Source organism: Camelus ferus, chromosome 17, assembly GCF_009834535.1.
Source record: "Camelus ferus isolate YT-003-E chromosome 17, BCGSAC_Cfer_1.0, whole genome shotgun sequence".
Lineage (NCBI taxonomy): Eukaryota > Metazoa > Chordata > Mammalia > Artiodactyla > Camelidae > Camelus > Camelus ferus.
Genome location: NC_045712.1, coordinates 37,988,742 through 38,014,227, shown reverse-complemented (window position 1 = coordinate 38,014,227; position 25,486 = coordinate 37,988,742). Strand labels below are relative to the sequence as shown.

General features: G+C 45.1%; 1 protein-coding gene across 9 annotated transcripts in view; it reads right to left on the bottom strand.

The window, feature by feature from the left end:
• The window catches only part of ZDHHC3 (zinc finger DHHC-type palmitoyltransferase 3), a 107,480-nt gene that overhangs the window by 38,369 nt on the left and 43,625 nt on the right, over positions 1 to 25,486 (bottom strand). For 6 of the 9 annotated variants that reach the window (XM_032459035.1, XM_032459031.1, XM_032459036.1 and 3 more), the window contains exons 1-2: positions 25,232 to 25,476; positions 6,007 to 6,336 (exon numbers count right to left, since the gene is read on the bottom strand). In XM_032459035.1, coding sequence (XP_032314926.1) covers positions 6,007 to 6,312 — 306 coding nt within the window. In that variant the 5' untranslated portion in view covers positions 6,313 to 6,336; positions 25,232 to 25,476. Of the gene's footprint in view, positions 1 to 6,006; positions 6,337 to 25,231; positions 25,477 to 25,486 lie in introns of those variants that run through there. The other 3 variants (XM_032459033.1, XM_032459032.1, XM_032459034.1) reach the window with 1 other exon arrangement.

Sequence of the window (25,486 nt, the reverse complement as noted above, 5' to 3'; positions counted from 1 at the left end):
ACTTGGCCCTTGTGCTACCACAACTTGCATTTTTGTCTTATAACACCTATCGTTAAACCCTACACTGATCTCTCCTACAGACAGTAAATTCCTGGAGGACAAAGACAGCGTCTTTTAATTTGTAGAGTGGTGAATTGCCCAGGGCCTGGCATGGAACAAGTATTCAATAAACCCAAGTTGAATGATGATAATGATACACAGACATTTACTGAGTGCTTATATGCCAGGCACAGTTCCAACTTTGTCAGTTAATTCTGACAATAAACCTAAGAGGGAGAGACTATGACATTCCACATTTTATAGATGAGGTAACTAAAGCAGAGAAATTAAGAAACTTCCGGAGATCATGACTATTAAGTGGCAGAGCCAAGATTCAGGCCTAGGCAGTCCAAGTCGAATCTATGCCTCGGTCAGAAGACAACTTATGTACTTATTAGCTATTTTCATTAAGACTTGAACAGTTTTGTTTTGTTTTTTAATTGCCTTGATGCCATAATACCGTTCTCTTGCTAAGAACTGTATCATCACACCAACATTATGATTGAAACAAGCGCAGGATAATAAGGCCTGCTTTAGTTAGTACAGGATAGTACAGGGGTGTAGAAATGACACAATGAAAAGGAGATGGGTTCCAAAGAAGCACCAATGATTCCATTTATTTCAAGCAACAAGTATGAAAACTTGCTTAAGCTGTTTCAGGGCACAGGAGTCGAGGCATGCTCACACCTGCTGGTCCAGGCACAAACGCTCCCTCCAACAGCTCTGCCAGAAACAGGGTGACCAGCCCAGGCCTGTGTCGCAAGGCCATCTGTCTCCTCCACAGAAAAGTAGGAGGAAGGTAATCCCCAAATCGGTTACCCTCCTCTCTCTGGAGCTAGAAAGATTTCCCAGTCGATGTTTATGGATTACTCAGTGGCAGGCATGAGAGGTTGCCTGGCACGAGGGAGAATGCAGCATCTTCCTCAAATGGACCCTGAAGCAAGTCCCCGACCTGACCCACGTAATGTGCCAACACCTCTGAGCGAACTGTGCAAGTCCCTTCTCTGGCTGCACCCAGCTGGTCATGCGGCTGTGGGACGACCCAGCGCTATTCCTCCTGTGTTCCCAACATCATGCTGCCACAGTACTGGCCTCAGTGAATTCTTGCTCGCTGACTCTGTACACCGCTGTGCTCAGTAAGCCCACCCAGAGTCCAGAAGGGAATACCACTGCACACTCAATTGAGTCCCGCCATTTCCACTGCAGAGCTTTGGCAGCTGAAACTCCAACCACTGGCCTGCAGTGGTCTCAGATGGTCACGTGGGGTCCGTTTATAGCAAGGTGTTTACAGGGTGGGATCCAAAGGCAAGGAGGGGCAGTGGCAGGCAATCAGATAAATTTTCCTTCTCTTAACGCTGTGGTTAAACTGAATCAATTGCTATTCCTCCTCTTCTCAAGTCTGAGATTTGAGATCATTTACAGTGAGGTTAATAAGTGATTAGGTCCAAGGAAGCAACTGCTGTGACTGTGTAGCATTTGGCTTTGGGCTTCCTGGCAGCCAGGACAAAAAGAAAGCTGTCCCTCGGCTTTAAGCATCTGGGAGACAGACATTGTCCCAGATCTAAATTTTTTCTGTAGGGGGGAAAGATAATTAAGTTTTTATTTATTTTTTTAATGGAGCTACTGGGGATTGAACCCAGGACCTCGTGTATGCTAAGCATGTGTTTTACCACTGAGCTATACCTTCCCCCGTCCCAGATCTAAATTTTAAAGGGAATCCTTCATGATTCCTGAGGGGGCTCACAGGGTGAGGAATTACAATGTATTCAGAACTGGAAAAGAACAGGCGGTGAAACTGGGATGGGGCTGGCAGGGCGGGGACAGGGTACTAAGATAAGAATGAGTCCAGGTTGTCTTTGAGAGGCTGCCTCCTCTGGGCAAGTGGAGCCACTCTAGACCTCTCAATGCCTCAAGTGTTTCAGGAACACAGAAAGCTCCTCTGATGACATTACACAACGTCAGGGCAGGGAAGGAGAGGGCACCCTGGGATGAAACACCAGTCGCCCTTGTGCTCCTGCCCACGGCCACACCACCTCCAGGCCACACACCTGCCAAGTGAGGCACTGCCCCTCTGTCCACCTGTCTCCTTCCCTCTCCTCACAGACCTGCCCCTCGTACCCCATTTCTTAAATGGGAGTTTCACCTCTGAGTGAGTCACTCCCCTCTTCCCAGCTGTTCTGATGTTACAGTTGGAAAAAGAAATTCAAAGCTGAAAGTGATGCAGTAACTATTTGGCTGAGACTACAGGAGATTTTTTTTTTTTTTAACTAGTAATACTAACAAAGGAAAGTGACATATAAGCCATACATTGTTACGCACTGTTTATAACCTTAGGATGGACTTTTTCTGCCTAAAAAAATTATATACAATGCACACATTGTTATACATTGTTTATAACCTCTGGACATAAACTTTTCTCAAAAATTACAAACAACATGAACTCTTGAGATACAAAACATTATAATCTTATTAGGGAACTCTTTAGAACCCTGCAGTGACGCCTTTCTAAAAACAGACTCGGCCTGCAGTGTTTATAAGAACCCCTAACTGATCTGCTTTCAGTGTGAGATCTGGGCTCCCAACTCCACCCCTTGGAAGCCAAGGTGCCCCAGGGTGTCCTTCCTCTGCAGCTCCACCTCCCTCTGTTTTGCCTGCTGGGTTTTGCATGAGATGTCACAGGCTGGGAGTGGGGAGAGGCAGAGAGGGGGCATGTCTGTAGGCTGTGCTTTGAGCTGCTCCCCTTAGAAAGACATTTAACAGATGATGTGTTTTTTTGGCCCAATTTTCTTTGGGGCACCAGCAAAACACCTAGGAGAAGCTGAACGGTGTTTGGAATGTTGTTTGTGGATCTCACTTGGGATTGGAAGCTGAGCAACATACCACAGTGAGAATCATTTGCCCCTGCATCCAACTGCAAGGGGTCAGACTCAGGAGGTCCCTAGAGGGGCCACAGGAGTCAACGTGGGGGTAAAAGAACACACGGGTGTGAGGGCAGCCCGAAGGCCAGGGCGGAAGCCTCCTTTCACTCCCACCCCAATTCCAGTTCCCCGATTCACATGCCTTCTAGAAACCAAAGACCTCCACACTCCACTCTCTGATCCTGACTCCCCACCACCCAGACTTGGTATCTACTACCCACCTGGCACCTCTGCTTACATGAAATAGAGACACTGTTTGGCCGTAACAGGAGCCTTGATTTCTCCTCCAAAATCTGTTCTCCCCAGAGTCTCACATTCAGTAAATGGCACAAGCAAATCTCCAACATTCTCAAGCCAAGAATATGGAAGGCATCCCCTTCCCGCTCTCTCCCAGTCTATTACTTCTCTGAATGGCGGTTCTCAGACCTGGCTGAATATGAGGGACACCTGGGGGCTTTAAAGCACTCCAATCCCAGGGTCCCATCCCAGACCAATTAGAACAGAATCTCTAGGGGTGGGACCCAAGCATTAGTAATTTTCAAAAGCTCCCAAGGGATTCTAATGCGCAGCCAGGCCTGACAATGAATGGCTTTATATATTCCAAATCCCACAGCTTCTCTCCCCCAGCTTCCCCGCTCCCACTCTGGTCTGGGCGGCCCCCGCATCCTGCATGGCCCACGGCGATACCTCTCATCCTCCTGCTTCTCCTCATCCCACCTCAGACCCCCATCGCAAGCACAAGGCAATGTCTTTTTAAAAATCAGGTCATGTCATGGCCCTCTGATGGCTTCCCATGGCACTGACGAGAGAGACTGAAGTTCTCAGGAGGCCCTGCCCGGCCTGGCCTCCACAGCCCTCTCCACCTCTTCCAGCCCCTCTTGCCTCCACCCACCACACTGCAGTCACCCTGCTCTTAGACCTGTTTTCTCAGATGTGTCAAGCACGCTATCTCTGGGCCTCTGTACCGACTCCTCTGCCCGCGAGGCGCTGCCCTCAGAGCCTCACCTCTTGGCCTGTAGCCTCCTGTCATTCGGGCCTCAAGTCACAAGGCACTGCTGCAGGGACTGTCCCAGATCTCCTTCAGCTAAACAGTCCCTCTTCGCCCCAGAAAGTCACCACCCCAACACCAGACCTGTGGTGTTTTACTGTTTTCCTGTCTTCCAAGCACCCTTCGCTTTCTGAAATTACCTTGTTTCACCACATCTTTACTGCCTGACACCCTCCGCTAGGAGGCAAGAGGGCAGGGATGAGGCTGCCTCGCTCACAGCTGTCTCCATTGCTCAGTAGGCCCCTCTCACATAGTATGTGCTCGATGAACACGGCACTCATTTTATCCCTCCCCTCAGTGCCCCCTGGGCTCCTCCTCACTGCTGCCAGCGTGATTCTTGTAAAATGACAACCTGATCGCATCACTCTTTTGTTTAAACTCCTCAGGGGCTCTAGATGGCCTCCATTATCCACCCCCTACTCTACTTCTTTGATACTCTGGCCACAACACCAACCCAAACCCATTCTAAGTTCCCACCACTCCAAACAATCACATTCTGCAGGTCTGTGTCTCTGTGTATGCTACTCCCTCTGCCTAGAACGCATCAATGTCTTCCTGCCCTACCACTCTCCACCTCCCCAGCCCACATACACTGTTCTAATGAGAACTGGCTTGGGCATCGCCTCCTCCAGGAAGCCACCCCTGCTTAGATTGATTAATTCTTATTCTTCCACAGCAATCTGTGCTTCCTTCTACCACAGCCTTCATCACATGGGGCTAGCCCCACCTGTCTTCTCCTCTAGACAGATGGCACCTTAAGGGAAGGAACAGTGCTTGGGGTTTAGCAGACACTAAATTATAAGCTGAGACAAATAACATCTTTTACTCCTGTATTCCCAACAGCAAGGGCAACATAAAATTTCTGAATAAACTCTTAACTTGTTTCCGGTCTGATCAAGTTGATGCTGCCGGGGAAACCCTTTCGTACCCTTGTGCTTTGGGGCACTTATAACCACGTACTTCATTTCCTTCAAGTGACGGTCGTCCAACAATCTAATGAGAAGTGGAGACACTGGGCCAACAGACCCGTGACTGCCAGTGTGTGTGATCTACCCAGGCATGCACACAAGAAGAGGCGCCGTCTGGGCCAGTGGCTAACTTGTCATTGAGATGGGAAAGCTGCTTTCCTTAGGGACAGATTAATGATCCACCACCCGAACCAGCAGGAAATGGAGCCCTTCGAGAGGGGACACTAGATCAGGACCTAGCATCTTTCCTGCACTCTCCTTGGGGCTCACACAAACAAAATCTGTGTGGTCAGTGCCACTGCCTTGGCTTTCTTAATTTAAACACACTCCTCTGAAGTCCTGCAACAATTAAGCCGTAGGAGGTCTTTATCAAATAACGCACTCTTGCTTTTCCCATACAAGATAATGAGCAGGAACGGAGGATTTAATACCAGGGTAAACGACACTCGATAGCCACTTGCACAGCTTGGCACATTTAGCTATGTCACTGGGCAGAACACCACTGTTTACCCAGAGATAGTCACCAAGAGGGACCTGCTATGTCCTGAAACAGGCTTGTCCAGCTTTTGAGGAAAAGGGCCTCCCCCAAACAAAGTAAAGGCCATTTCCATGCAGGTTCCTGGAACTTGATAGGGCTTTCATTTCAGCCCCACACAGCTCCAGTCCTGTCTTCACCAAGAAGCCCCGTCCTGACCCAACTCCCAGCATGCTTTCCACTCCTGATCATCCAGCCCCAGCCTCATGGTTTTCAACTGCACCTTTCTAACTAGAAGCAAGATTTCCTGTAGGCTAGATGCCACCCACAGCAGGGTCAATTAATGTAGGTACCAACATACAGATAGCGTCACTCAACCAAGACAGCCTGGCTGTGGCATAGATGGTGTCCCCTCGGTGGGGCCTGACCCCACTTTCCCACCCCAGCCCCGGCTCTTGTCTCCACATTGCCAAGATCAGGGGCACATGCAGGCTGTGGCCATGCCAGGGCCAGAGGAGGAGAGTGTGGGCTGGTCAAAACAAGCCCAGACATACTCACGGGGTCCGTAAGCATGGCCCGGCAGTGGGAAGCCAGGGCCAAGAAGGCCAGCAGGTTGAACACAATTCCGTTGATGACGCTGTACACGTAGTCTCGGGATGGAATCAGCATGACAAAGAGGACCACAAACTCCGCATAGAGGACCAGAAACCAGGTGACGATGGCACAGGCAATGCCACAGCCGTCGCGGATAAACCACATGGTTCCCACAGCGCTGGGGTGGGGAGGTGGGATGCACTTCTCCGGCTGGAGGTATTCTGGCTTCCGCTCAATGTCTCGGAAGTGGTGGGCGGGGATAAGCATCATAAGCTATTCTGTCCATACTGGCATCTGGAAGAGAGGAGAGAACTCAAAGTCAGGTGTTGTCTGGCCATCAAGGGGACTTGACAGAATCATCTTTCCAAAGTGAGCCATGAGTGTCTGTGTGAGCTGCTTACAGAAAAGTTGCCTAAACCTTCTATTCATTTCCGATGTGAGTTCTCATCCCTACCCCTGAGAGTTAAGTTAGCCTTTGTGAAACCAGGCCACCTTGACCAAAGCCTTCGCATGACAGATAATGAAAAGGGAGCATTCCAAGGGCAAAGGCCTTGCCCACGGTCAGCCAGACCAGCAGCAGCACAGACAACACACCAGCTGGGAGGTGGGACTAGTTTCCAGGTCTCTGCTTTTATTATGGATTCACTGGGCAGACAGTGCCTCCATATATATGCTCAAACTTTGACCTAAAAGGCAAAGAGGTGGGGAGTGGAGCACCAGACCCTCTGGGAAAACGCTCTTCAGCAGTAACACCGCTGCCCCTACACTGTGGACAAACCAGGGACTAATGCGGAGGCTGTCTGAGACTGAGCGGGAGGAAAGTAGTGGTTACCTAGGACTAGGGTTAAGCAGCAACCATGAAGACATTCTAACTGTACCCATTAGCCAATAGTAAAGGCAAAACAGCCACCAGGAGGGGGAGTGCTCTCGAAACCAGCCAGGCTTTTTAGCACTATGGCCCAAATGGCTTATTTTCCAGGGATAAGAGACTCTGAATTCTGCTCTCCCCATGGGTGATGGGGCGAAGTGTAGGAATGCTGGACAATGAGTCCAAAGATGCCTCCCCACCATCTGGCTGTGGGGCTTCAGGAGGCTTGGTCTCCTGACCTGTGAAAACACCAGCCCCAGCCCCTCCTCACAGGGTTGGCGTGAGGGTGGAGGGGGTGGAGGTGTGGTGATGCATGCTGACTCTAAGACCCTGGGCACAGCACAGCCGGCACACTTCCTTCAGAAGTGAGTGCCAGCCGCGCTCCCGTTCTTCCTCGCCGCTGTGGGTGAGCCTCTGGGGACGGCCCTGAAACAGCCGAGACTCCACAACTGAAGCCCATTTGTCCATGGCACGCACTGCAATACATGGCAACTCCAGACTGCCCTCCTCTAGTTCTTTGTCTTAAACTCTGTGGCCTGTCGCTGCACCAACCAGGTTGCTCAGAAACCTTGATGTCTCCAGTTCTCTGCCAGATGTAGGTGCCATGGGAAAGTCACCCGTAGCAGTGTCTATGATGCAGGCAAGTGACATCTCAGTCCTTTGAGAACTCAAGTCCCTTCACAGCAGAGGAATCACTCAAAAATTACTCAGCCCTAGCTATGTGTGTTTTTCTGAAGACTGTGGCTCTTTCAGTGGTTGTACTGGGTTATCTTTACCCTTTGTCCAATTTTCCTCCTCCCTCCACTGCCCTACCCCCAACAAAGGAAAGAGGATCTGGAGTGAATACAGTACAGTCATGAAAAGTAAGGACGTGTCCAGAAAGCTGAGAGGGCAGAACAGTGACTACTACTCAAAATGACAGACATTCCAGAGCCAAAAGTTGCACAGACTAATAATGAAAGAATAAGGCCCAGGCCTCCCCCCTACCACCAGAGTGGCAGGGAATTAATGGCTGAAAGGCAGTCAAATGTGTACTGTCTACTTGTCCAGAGGAACATCGACTCAACAAATACTCAAAGTGACTGCCACACGCTGTGTACACTGTTGGGAGCCGGGGAACGAGAAGCATGACACGGAGAGAATAACCATCTCAAGTCCAGTAGAAGTGACAGTTTCAGAATTTCCCAACACAGCAACCTTGTGCTCTTAGTCAGCAACCAATGAGGGAAGACCCTCCACCAGCAAAAAGATTATGACTTGCTGAGGGCTCATGTGATAGCATTTTCTTAGCAATAAAGTATTTTTAAATTAAGGTATATACATTTTTTTAGACACAATGCTATTGCACATGTAATAGACTACAGCGTAAACAAAACTTTTATAGGTACTGGGAAACTAAGAAATTTGTGTGACTTGCTTTATTGATTAGTCACTTTATTGCAGTGATCTGGAACTGAACCTGTAGCATCCCAAAGGTCTGCCTGCTTCACCTGCAGAACAGCTCAGTGTGACCTATGTGGTCAGTTACAACTCACCCCACCCCATCGAAATTTGTGGCAGTGTACCCTCCTGTCATCTGCTGCCTGGGGGTTATCTCGCCACCACATGTGCACCTCACGAAACGGTTCTTCAAATATCATAAAGTGTGGTTTTCAGCAATGGATGATCACTGAAAATAAATTTCAGAGCAATGCTCTTGTGTATACTTCCAGTGACTATATTATGCTCATGGTGAATTTTCCCAGAAGCTGACTGTATTCTATCTATCCTTTGACAACTGCTCATTCCTGATGGTACCTGTGGCAGTGACATGACTACACTCAAGTTGTGTTTCATACGTGTGGTTCTGCTGAAGAATAGGCCCCACCATGTAAGTAAATTTCCCAGGTAACTATGGCTTGTTCCTAAGCAGAAACATATTTTAATCATTTAGACAGTTAAGTTGGACATATTAAAAATAAAATAAAAAACAACGAAGAGATATTATAGCTGTTCTTGCGTTAAGTACGATAACCATCCATTTCTTTGGAAAGATTTAGAGGCATTACCATGAACATCAATTACTGGAGTGTTAGGTAATGATGTCCTCATGGGGTATGGGAAAGACACTGGGATCTCGGCTTCACACATAACTGTAATTCTGGCATCTCCATTGTATGGGTATCTGTCTTCCTCCTCCATTCCTGGCTGTCATTTCTGGGTCAACAGCTACCCATCTTCCCTACACCCACTGTTTACTACTGCTGGTTGGCTGTGGGCTGGTAAAGCAAGTAAAACTAAATCTTGTTAGATGTGTTTGTGAAAGAAAGGTACTCAGTTTAGGTAACAGGCCTTTAGGGAACACCAGCTCTGCTCTCCCTTCATACAATCCTTGAGGGCTGGGAGCCCTGTCTTTACATTAGCCCAGTGCCTGGCACAAAGCAGCCACTTACTACATGTATTCATTACACAAATATAGGAGTAAAATTCCAGGAGACTTGCAGTCCCAGGCCCACCTCTTGGAGGCCTTGTTTGCTTACTTTTAGGGCTGTGGTCATATTCCACATGGCGGAGGGCGCCCCAAATAGGACCACAAAGTAGATGGACTGTGACTCTTCCTCAAGTAACCAGATGTTCCACCTTCAGACAATGTGAAACCAAAGAGTGGACAGAGGAGTGTTTTCCCACTGCCCCTCATTGGTGGGTGAGAGCCTGTGCTCTGGGAAAGGACCCAGACAAGGGAAGAGCATGCTCCAACCCACACTTTACATAGAGTTTCAAACAGTCCAACCAAAACCAAGGAAGGCATGCTGCTATAAAAAGTATACTTAACCCCCAGCCCCCACAAAAGCAATGAATATAGCTTTCTAATAAGGATCTGTTCCTTAAATGAGCCAACTGAAAAGCTGAGAAATATGGGAAAACCCACCTTGAAACAAACTGTACCCACCCTCTTCACTCTGCCCCTAGTGACAACAACAGAAAAGGCAGATAATGACCTCTTTGCCTTTTCCAGCTAGGGCAATTCCAATCCTTGAGAGGGAGGCTCTTTGCCCAGGACTCACTCCTGACCTGAGGCGATGCTTGAGAGGAGTCAGGCAGAACTGGCTGTTCAGCCTCTGGGGAGGCCCACTGGGAGGCTGGTGGGTCGCAGAAGCGTCAGTACCACTCCTGCCAGCCAACTCACACCCTCAGAGGGGTGGCCTCGTCCAGTTCCCCTCCCAGCCCACTGCACCCCATGGCCCTGCCCTGTTTGCCTTCTCAAGTCTCCTCTCCAATTCAACTCAGACATGCACGGCGCAGTTACTGAATGCAACGAAAGCGCAGGGCACTCACACCCAGGGATCAAGAGGACGATAACATGTGTGTGTGTGGGCGCACGCACGTATACATGCACTACCCTGGTCAGGCCCTGCCCTTCCTCTCCCAGCTCCCAATCTGGTAAGACAGATCTTAATTGCTTTTTTTCTACTAACCTGCAAGTTCCATTTTGTTTAGCTTTGTAACTGGCATGAATATGTGCTCAAACCAATAGTTCTTAAGTGAATGGATACATAAACCAGACACACACCACGATAATACTAACACATAGGTGGCTAATAAACAGCATAACAGAGGGGCAAACAGTACTCCTGGCAAAAAAGAAAACCCAAGCTCCCACACAACTCAGAATTGAGACAAACAGAATTTTTCAGGGCAAGGACTTCTGAGGGGTAGGATGTGAGCGGGGCGTGTAGCCAAGGGAAGTGTACTGCTCAAAGGCAAGGGGGTGGGTGGACCTGGCAGGGAGAGAGGTGGTGCATGGGGTGGTGGTGGGGTGGGGGCTAGATGTCCGGGGCTGTGTGCATGGGCATGTACGTATGTGGGCTTTCTTGGGAATGGGGGAAGTATAAGTGAAAATGAAGCTTTAAAGGTAGGGAGAAGGTTCTGCCTTAGAAGGCCAGGATTTCATGAGTTAGGAATTTACCCTGGAGGTACTGGTGAACCATTTAAGTTCCCGAGGAAAGTTGGGAGAGGGTCATATCCATGTTATAGCAAGGCCACTCTGGCAGTGACAGGCAACACAAATGACAGGGCTCTGAGACCAGAGGCCAGCGAGCCCAGGGAGGCACTAAGGCAACAGGCCTGAGTTCTGGTTTGCTGGAACTAGGTTTTCTGTTCTTGTAAGTGGCTACCAGTTCTCCAAAGAAAGATCATCAACAATGACCATTCTGCAAGTTTAATTACAGCCATACCTGGAAGATACTGCAAGTCTGGCTCCAGACCATATGTAATAAACAGAATATTGTAATAAAACGAGTCACACAAGTTTTTTGGTTTCCCAGTGCATACAAAAGTGATATTTACATTATACTGTAGTCTATTAAGTATACATTATTATGCTTAAAAAAAACCCCAATGTACATACTTGATGAAAATACATTACCTCTAAAAAACGCTAACCAACATCTCAGCCTTCAAGGGAGGCACAGCTGTAACATCAAAGATCACTCAGCACATGCTGTATTTGCGTCTAAACACTGACAGACAGACGATGGCAGCGCAGAAACCAGGGTGTACCCCAAATAAAATTCTTTGACACGTGGTCAAAAAATAACCTTGTAATTATTAAAACTGGGGTTTAATTGGACAAAAAAAAAAAGATCACTCATCACATGCTGTATTTGCGTCTAAACACTGACAGACAGACGATGGCAGCACAGAAACTAGGGTGTACCCCAAATAAAATTCTTTGACACGTGGTCAAAAAATAACCTTGTAATTATTAAAACTGGGGTTTAATTGGACAAAAAAAAAAAAGATCACTCATCACAGATCACTATAGAAAATATAATAATGAGAAAGCCTGAAATATTGCAAGAATTACCAAAATATGAAGTCAGGAAGTGAGCAAATGCTACTGGAAAAATGGCACTGACAGACTTTACTCAATGCAAGGTTACCACAAACCTTCAATTTGTCAAAAACACAGTATCTGTGAAATGCAATAAAATGAGTACATTGTACTTTTTCGGACAAGGGTTTTATAGCATTAAAAAGAGATGGCTTCTCCATACGTTAGTAATCTACACCCAAACTAACTATTTCTTCCTGCCAACACAGGAGTGCAATGAGGGCCAGAAAGGTGCAAGGGCTAAGCCCTGGGGCTATGAAAGCTATATGAGAGATTCACAGCATCAGAGGCATTTTGGAGCTCCCTAGAGTTGGCAATCCTAATGATAAGGCAGATATGGTGTCCAGAATGACAATCTGAGCTCGGTTGGGGGCAGCATGCAGTAAGTCTAAGGAAATCATCTAGTCTTCCCTCTGAGAGTTTCAGAAGCAAAAGCCAAGAAATGATTGAAATTAGTGCTAATTTACAAAACACCTCACTGCTTCTGGTCCAGAGGATTGCCTCCAGATGCACCTATAATATATGCACTTCATTATGCCCAACCACAAGTGTTCCCCTCCACTAATCCAGACAGGCAGACAAATGTATTCCGTCAAGTGCAGCCTAGGGCCCTGTGTGCCCCAAGGACTGGGGCCCAAATCGGCCTTGCAGTACACCACTTATGGCTCAATTCCAATGCTGCCTACTCATGGCTGGGCTGTTCAGAGGGTTTAAAAATGGTGATACTAAGGCCAAGCTCACAGGCCCTATCCCACTATGGCCCATCAGTGGGTAGTTGGCCAGGCTAGACTCCTGGCCTGGCCAAGTGGTGACAATTAGTGACAGGCAGAATCCAGCTACAGTGCCTGTTGAGTGAGGGGCAAATCCTTACAAATCCATCACTGTTACATAAAACTTCAGTATGGGATGTATTAGAGCCCACAAATCCCACTGTTCTCAATCCAGCAAATGTCCCAAGAACCCCAGATCCTCTCAGATTGCCGACTTCACCTGCTTTCATGAGACAAGCTCCTATACTGAAGGCACAGAGAAGTTCAGCTACCAAATCCTTAGAAGCATGTCAAAGGGCTTTGCGAAGATTACTTTGCTAAAACATTGCACCCACTCGTGCATGCATTCATGCACAGCATACAAGTATATCTTGGGACTGTATAGATTAAAGTAGTATTAACAAAGGGCAACGAACCCAATCATTAAGGCCAGTATGAAATATGTGCATGGAGACTAGTGTAACAAACTCAAAATCAGGTGCAATTATTTTCCCTTGGTTTAGAGAGGAAGGAAGAAAGGAGGGAAGTAAGGAAAGAAGGGAGGGAGGGAGGAAGGAAAAAAAAAAAGAAAAGAAAGGATTAAACTTAAATTTTCTGGATCCCTACTAGTAGGAACTATATAGTAGTTGAAATTCAATTTCATCAACTTTTTAGTAGGTATCATTAACATCAGCAAGACAGCAGAAACCCTTAAGAAAGAGACTTTTTAAACAACTATATGGCAATAAATTGGACAACTTAGAAGAAACGAACAAGTTTCTAGAAGCATATGGTCCACCAAAACTGAATCAAGAAGAGATCATCTGAACAGACCAATCACTAGAAGTGAAATAGAATCAGCAATAAAAAACCTCCCTACAAACAAAAGCGCAGGCCCAGATGGCTTCACTGAGAAATTCTATCAAACATAAAAAGAAGAGCTCATACAGATCCTTCTCAAACTCTTTCAAAATACTGAAGAGGGAACACTCCCAAACTCGTTCTATGAAGCCACCATCACCCTGATACCAAAGCCAGACAAAGACACTACCAAAAAAAGAAAACTATAGGCCAATAGCAATGATGAATATAGATGCAAAAATCCTCAACAAAATGTTAGCAAAGAGAATCCAACAGCACATAAAAAAGATTATACAGTATGATCAAGTTGGGTTCATCCCAGGGACACGAGGATGGTTCAACATAAGCAAATCAATCATTGTGATCCACCACATCAACAAGAACAAGACCACATGATCATCCCAATAGATGCAAAAAAAAGCATTTGATAAAATTCAATCTACAGATTTAATGCGACACCCATTTATGATAAAAACTCTAACCAAAGTGGGTATAGAGGGAACATACTCAACATAATAAAAGCTATTTATGACAAACCTACAGCCAGCATAATATTCAACTGTGAAAAATTAAAAGCTTTCCTACTAAAACCTGGAACAAGACAAGGATGCCCACTCTCATCACTTCTATTCAATATAGTATTGGAAGTCCTGGCCATAGCAATTAGACAACAGAAAGAAATAAAAGAGATCCAAATTGAAAGAGAAGAGGTAAAACTGTCATTATATGTGGATGACATGATACTATATATAGAAAACTCTAAACACTCCATTACTAACTGCTAGAGCTGATAAAAAAATTTGGCAAGGTAGCAGGATACAAGATTAACATACAGAAATCAATTGCATTTCTTTACACTAACAATGAAATATCAGAAAAGGAAAGTAAAGAAACAATCCCCTTTAATAACTGAAAACTTCCCCAACTTGAGAAAGGAAACAGTCACCCAGGTCCAGGAAGTGCAGAGAGTTCCACACAGGATCAGCCCAAAGAGGAACACACCAAAGCACACAGTAATCAAATTGACAAAAATTAAGGATGAGGAGAAAATATTAAATTTAGCAAGAGAAAAGCAACAAATGACCTTTAGGGAGTTCACTTGTATGTTATCAGCTGATTTTTCAGCAGAAACTCTATAGGCCAGAAGGGAGTGGCACGGTCTTTAAAGTGATGAAAGGGGAAAACTCACAACCACAAATACTCTATCCAGCAAGGCTCTCCTTCAGATTTGATGGAGAAATCAGAAGCTTCACAGATAAACAAAAGCTAAAAGAATTCAGCACCACCAAACGAGCTTTACAACAAATGTGAAAGGAACTTCTCTAGTCAAGCCATAAGAAAAGAGAATAAAAAGAAGAAAGAGAAAAAAAAGACCTACAAAAGATGGCTTTGGCAATTTGGGGTCTTTTATGGTTCCATATAAATTTTGGAATTGTTTATTCTAAAAAAAAAAAAAAAAAAAGAGAAGGAAAGGAGGAAAGAAAGAAAAGAAAAGAAACAAAACAAAATGAAACAAAGTAATTCCTTTTAAAATTGCATCAAAAACCCCAAAATACTTAGGAATAAACCTGACCAAGGAACTGAAAGACATACATGGAGAACTACAAAACACTGACTAAGGAAATTAAAGATGACTTAAAGAAATGGAAAGATAACCCATGTTCTTGGATTAAAGAATTAAAATTGTTAAAATGGCCATGCTACCCAAAGCAATCTACAGATTTGATGGGATCCCTATCAAATTACCCAGAACATTTTTCACAGAACTAGAACAAATAATCCTAAAATTTACATAGAATCACAAAAGACCCAGAATTGCCAAAGCAATATACTGAAGAAAAAGAATGAAGTTGGAAGAATAACCCTCCCAGACTTCAGACAATACTGCAGACCTACAGTAATCAAAACACCATAGTATCGGTACAAAAACAGACATATGGATCAATGGAACAGAACAGAGAGCCCAGAAATAAACCCACACACTTTTGGTCAATTAATCTTTGACAAAGGAGACAAGAACATACAATGGAGTAAAGACAGTCTCTTCAGCAAATGGGGTTGGGATAACTGGACAGCAGTACGTAAATCAATGAGGTTAGAATACTCCCTCATAGCATACACAAAAATAAACTCAAAATGGCTTAAAGACTGAAATATAAGACAAGACACTATAAACCTCTTAGAAGAAAACACAGGCAAAATATTCTCTGACATAAATTTTAGCAATGTTCTCCTAGGGCAGTCTACCCAGGCAATAGAAATAAAAGCAAAAATAAACAAATGGAACCTAAATAAACTTATAAGCTTTTGCACAGCAAACCACAAGCAAACCAAAAAGACAGAATGGGAGAAAATATTTGCGAAAGATGAGACTGACAAGGGCTTAATCCCTAGAATATATAAACAGCTCATACAACTTAATAAAGAAAAAAACAAACAACCCAATCCACAAATGGGCAAAAGACCTAACAAGCAATTCTCCAAGGAAGACATACAAATGGCCAATTGGCACATGACAAAATGCTCAATATTGCTAATTATCAGAGAAACGCAAATCACAATTACAATAAGGTATGACCTCACACCAGTCACAGTGGCCATCATTCAAAAGTCCACAAGTGATAAATGCTGGAGAGGGTGTGCAGAAAGGGAACCCTCCCACACTGTTGGTAGGAATGTAGTTTGGCACAGCTGTTATGGGAAACAGTATGGGGATTCCTCAAAAGACTAAAAATAGAGTACCATATGATCCAACAGTCCCACTCCTGGGCATATATCCAGAGGGAACTCTAATTCAAAAAGATACATGCACCCCAATGTTCATAGCAGCACTATTTACAATAGCCAAGACATGGAAACAACCTAAATGTCCATTGACAGATGACTGGATAAAGAAGTTGTGGTATATTTATACAATGGAATACTACTCAGACATAAAAAATAAAATAATGCCATTTGCAGCAACAAGGATGGACCTGGAGATCATCATTCTAAGTGAAATGAGCCAGAAAGAGAAAGAAAATATCATATGATATTACTTACATGTGGAATCTTAAAAATAAGACAAACAGACTTATTTATACAGCAGAAACAGACTCGCAGACACAGAAAACAAACTTATGGTTACCAGGGGGAAAAAAGGGTGGGAAAGGATAAATTGGGAGTTTGCGATTTGCAGATAGTAACTAATATATATAAAATAAACAACAAGTTCATACTGTATAGCACAGGGAACTGTATTCAATATCTTGCAGTAACCTATGGTGAAAAATATGAAAACAAATAGATATGTCCATGTATGACTGAAGCATTACTCAGTACATCAGAAACTGACACAACATTGTAAACTGACTATACTTCAGTAAAAAAAGAAAAGAAAAAAATATATATATACAAAAAATAAAAGACTTAGGTAAAAATTTGTTTCTAGTGAATATTTAAAATGTTAGTAAATCTAGTATTATGCTGCATTGCTGTTGAGGGGCTGGTCTAGTATTCTCACATCTTCTCTGATATTTCTATCAGTAAGTCTCAAATGAAATTCATCCTAATGAATATATCAGTAAACTCCTCTGGTTTAAATCCTACTGTCTTAAAAATATGGTGCTTGCCTCTTTTAGGGCTTCTCACATTTTAGAGTAATGGACTTAGAGTACAAAAGTATTCACCAGCCAGCCCTGCAACTTCAAAGATGAATGAATGGTCCGTGCCCTGGAAGCTTCAGAAATGAATCTGATCAAGTAGAAAATGAAATTATCTGAGCCATAATTCTCTGAATTTAATTTGTGTAGGGACCTAAAAGGGTTGTAAATTTTATACCCATTTTTAGATGATTCTCAGAAAAACAGAATGAAGCCATGAATAACTATGTTTGAAATGTTTCATAGAATTCCAGAATGAGTCACTAAACTTTTTCCAAAAGGTAAGGGTGTGGTCTAAAAAAAAGATGCCTTATCTTACCTTCTGCATCACACCCTGCCAGGCAGGGAAGGTGTCTAGACAGGCAGAGTATGCCAGTCTGTTCCATAGATCTTTACTAACAAGTATACATTGTTTCTCCCTCTACAGGAGGGTCCGTCTGTCTCCCTCCGCCTGCCTCCTGCCCCTGTCATACTTAACCTTCAACAAAAAACATGAAAAAAAAAAAAGCCCCCCCCCCCGCCCCAACCTAACCCTATTCACATTAAAATTCACTGAGGAACCAGGAAGTGGTCAGTAAGCTAAATCTGCCTTCTTGCCTCATAACCGGCCACTTTCGTATAAAATCTACTCATGTACAAATTCAGACTCCTAATAATGAATTTTCATTTCAGAAAAAAGTTTGGGATTTGGACCGCTCATGGAGGCTAACATTTCCTCACTTCCTACAACTGACTATTACAGTAGTACAGTACTACAACTGGCTAGTTTACCACCTCCCAGCTTTCTAGATTAAAAAAAAAACAAACCCACATATAGGATAACATAATACATGTTAAGAATGTTGAGGATTAATACAAACTGCCACTTGTTTGGGCAACACATTCATTTTCTTATGGGTGTGCTTTATCATTCGTTGCAACGAGAAAAAAATGAAAACATGACCACGCATAGTATTAACCAGTTAAAAAAAATCACTTTCTGAGTCAGAATTTTAGAGTGAGAAGGAAACTGAAAGACCATCTAATAGATTTTAATCAAACTCCTGTCTTACAGATGGGGAAATCAAAGTCCCTCTGAGATCTTGTTTACAACATGCTACAGGAATGGAGGTGGCCACCAACATTAACTGCACGCTCATTATAATCGAGGACGTACACAAAACAGCTCGTCTTAATTCATACAACCTAGCTTAGTAGCTTTTATTATTCATTGTAGAGATGGAAAGAGTGAGGTGCAGAGGCTTTTAATAATATCTCCAGATCAGAAAAAGCCAGGATTCAAAACCAGCTCTGCCTGCCACCAGAGACCACATTCTGAGTACAGCACATGACTGCTTTTTCTTTCTCTCTCTCTCTCTCTTTTTTTTTTTTTTTTTGCAACAAGGGGAGAGGAGGAATGACCAAGCAGGAAACACGAGTTCTGCTTCCTTCCTACTCTCTCTCACACATTTCATGGACCTGAGAAGTCACTTCAATTTAGCTTTAATGTCTCCATCTCTAAAGTGAATGGAAAAGACTAGCTCTCTACACTTTGTGAGTTTTCTTTAAAAAACTGAGAAATGGACTCCAAGCAGGCTTTCCTTCCACTCCCGGGAGCCTATAATGCCCACTCTTTCTTTATTTAAAAAAGGGCATTCTTTCTTCTGTGAGCCATTTTAGTTCTGGCTGCTGTCTCTTTAATGGAGCAGGACATCCACGAGGCTACCTCACACACTGTGGTCTTCAGAAACACAGCCTTTTGGAAAGAGTTTATCGGGACGGGACGAGCTGACTTCTAAACTCTGAGCCAGCCTGTTCTACAGATGGGTAAAGAAATGAAGCTCAAGGAGTCAGCTGATTGTCCATAAAATGGTTAGAGGCGGCTAACCTTCCTTCTAGGTGTAACGGATGGTATCTGCTAGTTGCTTATGCTGTCATCTCCCTGCACTAACTCCTCCTTCCAAGGAGTCTGCAACCCAGCAGGAAAATCTTTATAAAGGCAACAATATATCATTGATCTAGCTACCCAATTAGTATTTGTCGACGAATGTGATACTCTCATAGTATGAGGAACCCTTTGTAGTCAGGTGCATGATCTCACTTGACACTGAACTGCCTCTGGCCTGTCGGGGTAGGTTCCAAGATGGGCATTTCTGCTGGGCATGCAGGGCATGTGGAATGTGGAACGGGCCTCTGACTCTTCCTGAAGGTCTACTATGCAGGCTGTACACTAGACACACCTCATCCAGTCTGATGCTCACAACTACTCTATCTTGTAGGATAAGCCCTGACTTTCCCACCCCCTTTTAGAGGTGAGGAAACTGAGGCATGGAAAGATTAGCCTGTGTTCATACTTCCAGGAAGCAGTAGAGACAGGATACATTCCGAAGCCTGTTCTCATTCCAGAGCCTACTTTGAACTACTCTCTGCAATCATTAACTTTGCCCATTAACTAGAAACCAAAGGGGGAGGGGTGCTGATGGCTCCACTAGTGGCCTCAGGTTACTTACAGCTGCGATCTCTTGCCCACACATGGTCACACAGAGATGGCACTATTGGGTGAGCCACATGCAGCGGTCTTCACAGGCCACAGACTGAAACTGAAGCATTTTGTGCTCGAAGGTGGGGCCCTGGCCGAACACCAGCCAACATTCAGAAGGCTGATCCTGCCTTAACTCAAGAAGCAGGAGGGCTGTGAAGCTTCAGACAGGAGAGTCACCCTACGATTGAGTCCTTAAAATCTGCTTTTGTGGGGGAACACTTCCTGTAGGGCCAAGTCCCAGCACGCTGCTTTTTCTGAGGGAAAGCCCACCCATGCTAGGCAGAGACCAAACAGCAAAGGGGCCCACCTGAAGGTGCTGAAAATGGCACCTGGCCCCACATTGTGCCATGTGCAGACATGCAGCCACTGTGACATCACCCAGGCAAGAGCTTAGCTTTTTTAGGGACTAAGAGCAAAAGCACTTGGAGGGATCTGAAAGAGGAGCTAGGGAAGGGGAAAAGAGAACCAGTTGCTGTAACTGTACCAGGCTTCAAAGAGGGGAGACATTTCGCTTTCAGGTCTCTGCTCTCCCCACTCACTCCAAGCCCTGTAAATGGCAATACAAGGAGCAGAGCCTTCGGAGGAACCTGGGCCCAAGGAAACGAGGCTCTGTAAGTTCACAGCTTCTGCCTGCCAGGCAAGGTGCACTCCGGGATCTGCGAGAGGGTTTGGAGATAGGTAGGAGGCTAGTGCCAAACAGAATGAAGACTGAACTTGGCATCAAGAGGCCTGAACTCTATGCCCTGTCCTGCTGCTCACTAACCTCATGATTTGGGACAAGACTCTCCCTGGGCCTCAGTTTCCTCATCAATAAAACAAAAGGAAAGACTGAGCTGACTGCTAAGGTGCCCTGCAGGGCTGAGATTCTGATTCTTCTGTTCTCAGAAACAAATTCAACATCTTTATTAATTTCTTGAGTTTTTTTTAATTGTTGAAAGCATCACTTAATGTCCTTTCCCCATTCTTTGTTAATGTTCAAAAAGAAACCCGCCAATAACTTGTCTGTTAGCAATTTTCCTGAGCATGTTCAGCTTTTTCAATGAAATATGGCATGTCATTACAACTTCTTTTGTTCCTTCATTTAATGTTTTGCAGAGTGGAAAAAGCACTGTCAAACTACATCAAATATTACAAAGTAGTAAAAAGAGAAATCTTCAAGTCCAAAGTTACACATGACTATTTTTCAATGTTTAAATGTCTGCATATCCAAGATCTAGTGTGACTTCTACAACCTGGTAAGACAGTCATTTTGGTGTAAAACGAGGCTTGGCAAGGTTAACTGACTTGCTCAAAGTCACAAAGCAAGTCAGTGGCAAAGTCTAGATCACTGGAACAGATGCCCAATAGTCTTTCTACCACAGATCATTATCTTCCTAACCAGCCTTTCTAGATTCTCAGCTACTATTTCTTGGCTTGAAAATGTACTGCTTTCTACACAGCAAAGTCAAAACCAATTGCAATGGAACTGAGGCCAGAACTGTACTCATCCTATTAGGCCCACTGTTCTAAGGTGAAAAATCAATCCTATCCAAAGGCATTCCATCCCCATGGACCCTGGAGAGGTCTCAGGTAGCCCAGAAAATCCAAAGAGTTCAATCAACAAGTCTCTATATACTAGGAATGTTACAGTTTGGAGGAGACTCTGGGCGTTCTCCTGGTGTTTCCTGGCATTGCCTGGATGAATGACTGAATTAGGTGGGACACGCAAGGCAGCTTTCTCACCTTCACAGTTGAGAGTCAGGAATGACCTGGCCAATTGTCTCTGGAAATCTGATTTTTGAAGAGGAAGGCAAATGATTTAAAAATGCAAAAACCAGAAGAAACTCAAAGTAGCGCGACACTGGCCTCCCCCCCCTGCCCCAATATCCAGACACCACTCCTTCATTTCTATTTCAGCTTCTGTTACTTTCTGTGGCTATCAGGGTGTGTATATGTGTTTAAGTATTTCCAGATTTGCTAATCAGGACATGTGACCCCCTTTTCTCACACATGCCTTAATGCCCTAAGGAAGCTGCCACCCGCTCAAAATGAAACACACATGAAGGCTCTTTTCTCTAAGTGAGAATAGGCTTTACCCATGTATTCCTATCAATTTTTCTTTTTTTCCTTTTTAAAGCTGTCCTAGCAATTTTTTTTTTCATTTTTTATTCCTTTTTTAGTGGAGTTACTGGGAATTGAACCCAGGACCTTGTACATGCTGGGCATGCGCTCTACCACTGAGCTATTTCCCTCCCCTCATCAATTTTTCTATCACTGAAATCACAAGTTGTAATTTCTACAACAGCAAGACAAGACACAGACTTGCTGGCCTGACTATGACAGGTTATTAAAACCCAGTATTCCTTAAGACAAAACACAGGAAGGACAAATGCAAAGTGTTTAAAGGAAATAGATCTATAGGGAAAAGAGTAGCTCACATTTGCTTTTCTCGGGTGCTGGGCTAGTTGTGAGAATGCAGAGGGGAAGGCCTAAAAGTTGGCTACCTCTCTTTAACACTAGTAATAAAATGGTCCCTTGCTGGGCTTTTAAGAGCTCTCTTAAGAGCTCTCTGCAACTTTAGCATCCACAGACTCAGCACTGCCCCAAGCTCTTCCGTAACTGACTTTTATTGCTTTGATTAACCAAGGCTAGGTGGGACAGATTTACTCCATCTCTGTAATGTTATTGTTACCCGCCAGTGGCTAGCAGCAGCTCTTTACCAGTTGCCCTTGATGCCTGGCCTGCACAATTAGCACCTTATTATAGGCCGGCCTCTCTTCTAATCACCATGTGTCTCAGTCAAGCATTTTATTGTCTTGTCCACATGCTAGTTCAACAGCCTGGGCTCCCCGGTTATAATAAATCCTAACCTCCTTTTAGGCAGGTGTGTGTTTTCAGTTTACCTCCTCAGGCCCATGAGAACACAAGGCACTCACAGATGCAAACAATTACTTCCTGATTGTTTGAAGAGCTCCTCAAAGGGCGTGAGCATGTGATTGGAGTCTGGGTCTCCACGCCTACCTCAACCCTCTGTACCAGATCCAACGGACTCTGCTGTTGAGGGCTCTCAGCTACTTTGAGTTAAGCTCTACTTGGCCCGCATGTGACCTTTGCCCTTATCTAAAACAGACATAGGAGCTTCCCATCGATACCACGTTCAACTTTCCTCCAGAAAAGGGATTCAGGGGATGGGGATTTACGCTTGAACAGACTCCTTGCTTTTGGAATTAAAACCAACTATAGCTTATAGGGCATTACCAATTCCTTAACAGAGGCCTCCTTTACCAAACACTCTGGTGAATGAAATGGAAGGGGGAGAGGGACAGGGACACCTGTCTAAGGGAATGGTCAGGAATGGGAGCTAGGTCAGGTCTCAAACCCTGGTTCTACCACTTACTAGTTACATAATTAACCTCTCTGCACCTCAGTTTCCCATTCTGTGAAACAGGAATAATAATGCTTGCCTCAGAGGGCTATTGTAAGGGCCAAGTTAGTTAATCAGTTTGTAAAGTGCTTTAGAACAGTGCTTGGCACACAGGAAGCACTAAGTCAGTGTTAGATAAAGCTATTAAGAGTCCAGAGATTTAGAAAAGACAGACCTACAAAACAGTATGCCCTCCAAGGAATCTGACAGTGACAGGAAAACAAATTGGTTAGTAGAATACTGTGCCATCCTTGCCTTCTCGATTTTCTAGCAAATACACAATATTTGAATTGCTTCAATAAACCAAAAAAGAACTCTGAATTTACGGGGTTTTGAAATGTTGAATGCATTATCACAACAAACGGGATTTTTAAAAAGTGTTCTGGCAGCATTAAAGTAGAACAATTAGTGAAGGTGTCATTGTTTTAGCAGAGAATTTAAAGTGAGCACTTCTACTGTTTACACCTCATACCTACTTAGTCTAACATGTCAGACACTGTTCATAATATTATTTAGCAAATACTGCCAACCCTTCTCCCCCAAGGAATCTTTAGTCAATTATCAGGGTAACAGTTCAAATGAATGCTCTATATTTTTAAAGACACTTTGAAAGATTTTTATATAAAGATGATTCCATGGTATCCAAACTCATACTTTTCTGTGTCTTTTCTGATCTATTCACTGCCACTTTAAAAATAATCAATCCTCTTAGATACCCTAGCTAATAAAATTCTACATCCCAGATCTCTCCTTTCTGAGCAATCTCTAGCACAAAGTACTACTACTTCTAACATCAGCAGTCCCTTGTTATCTCATCATAAAGGTCCTCACCTAGAATCCCGGCATCCAACCTCACACAAAGGCATCTTGCCACAACAGGTGGGGCACCTGTGCTTTCATTAGGGAGGAAACCCTTCTGGTCTCAGCTCTCCTAGTTTCCCTGGAGAGCAAAGTCCAACACTGCAAGACTTCTTCCCTGTAGGTGCACTTGCAGAGAACTATGTAGAGATATCAGAAACAACTAATGTCCAGTCTACCAAGAAGTGATAATCTGTTTTAGAGCTCAGCAGTTTAGTGCTTACAGATATAGGCAGGTATTTCCTTTCCATACCCTCCTCAGCCCACTGTCCTCACTGGTGCCGCTCTCACAGCTCTTAACTACCATGTTCTGTGGTTATGTTTGCCCCGCAGCATTCCCCTCTGCCAGGGTGCTTTTCTGGGCAGAAGTTGTGTTTCACTTGTCTTAGCGTTCCAAAGCTCGCACAAAGCCCATCTATAGAAAACTCCCAATAGTTTTCCGTGAAACTATTGAAGCTACTATCGATGAAACTCCAAACGTTCTTTGGATGCTGAAGCTGTCAAAGGTTGCTTTCACTTTTGAGAACAGGAGGTTCCTCAAAAATGGGACACTTGGAAAAGTCATCAGATTCCCTCTTTGTTTCAGTCACTTTGGGTTAACTTTTCCCCATTTATCCACATGGTCCCTTTAAAATTTGTTTCCTGCCCTGTCAGCCCCGCCTTAATGGGCTCCTTCAGTGACCCCCACATTCACCTTGCAGGTATCCTTTCTGGATAGTCAAGGCCCATATTCCTACTCAGCCACGACCTGGACTGGCATTTTTTCGGGTACCTGTTCACAGCTCCCAGCCATCACCCCATCAAGCCGGGGCTTCCAGCCACGGCTGGGAAGCGCTGGGGACGCCCGAGCACTGCGCCCCTCGGCAGCACCGGCTACCAAGACCACCCCCACCCCCCGCTTCTCTCTTTGATACAATGCTCCGGCAACCACCGGGGGCAACGGGATTCGGCAAGGTTCTGGGTCAGCGTTCGGTCAGTCAGCCCCAAAGAAACAGCCGGGGTGAGGGGTAGGGGGAATCCCTAGGGTGGAGCGAGGACCCCTCGGGACTACTGGGCACTGACTCCTGGCCCGGACCCTTCCCACTGAGAACGACCTAAAGAGGGCTTCATCGCCTCTTTCTTTTCTACCAAACTAGGAACCAAGGAAATTAAAGAAAGGGAGTCAGGAGAGGAGCGAGGAGACAGTCCCCCAGGTCAATCACAACGTCTACCTCCCCTCACTCGGGGTCAGTCTCTCTCTCTCTCACTCACAAACACATTTACACATACAAGACCTGCTGTTTCAACTCCAGCACTGAGTAAACCGCCGCAAGCCTGTCCCACTGCTAGCGCGCTGGCCCCGGTCCCAGCCCCGGCCCGCGCCTCTCGTCTCACCCCAGTTTTTTTCACCCAACTCGTTTCCCCACCCAACTGACCGTGAAGCCGGAGGCAGTTCCCCAGTCCCAGGCTCCCGGTGGGGCTCCCGCCGCCGCCGCCGCCGCCGCCTCCCTCTGCAGCGCCCGACCCCGGACCCGGCCTCGGGCTGCAGAGATGGCTCCCCGGCACGAGGCACCGCGGCTCCCTGGACTTGGCCAGACACAGGGCGGCGCGCAGGAGAAGCCCATCGAGCTCCCGGCGCTGGTGTCGGCGGCGGCTGCAGGAGCGGCCGCCGCGCAGGATTATGGCGCACG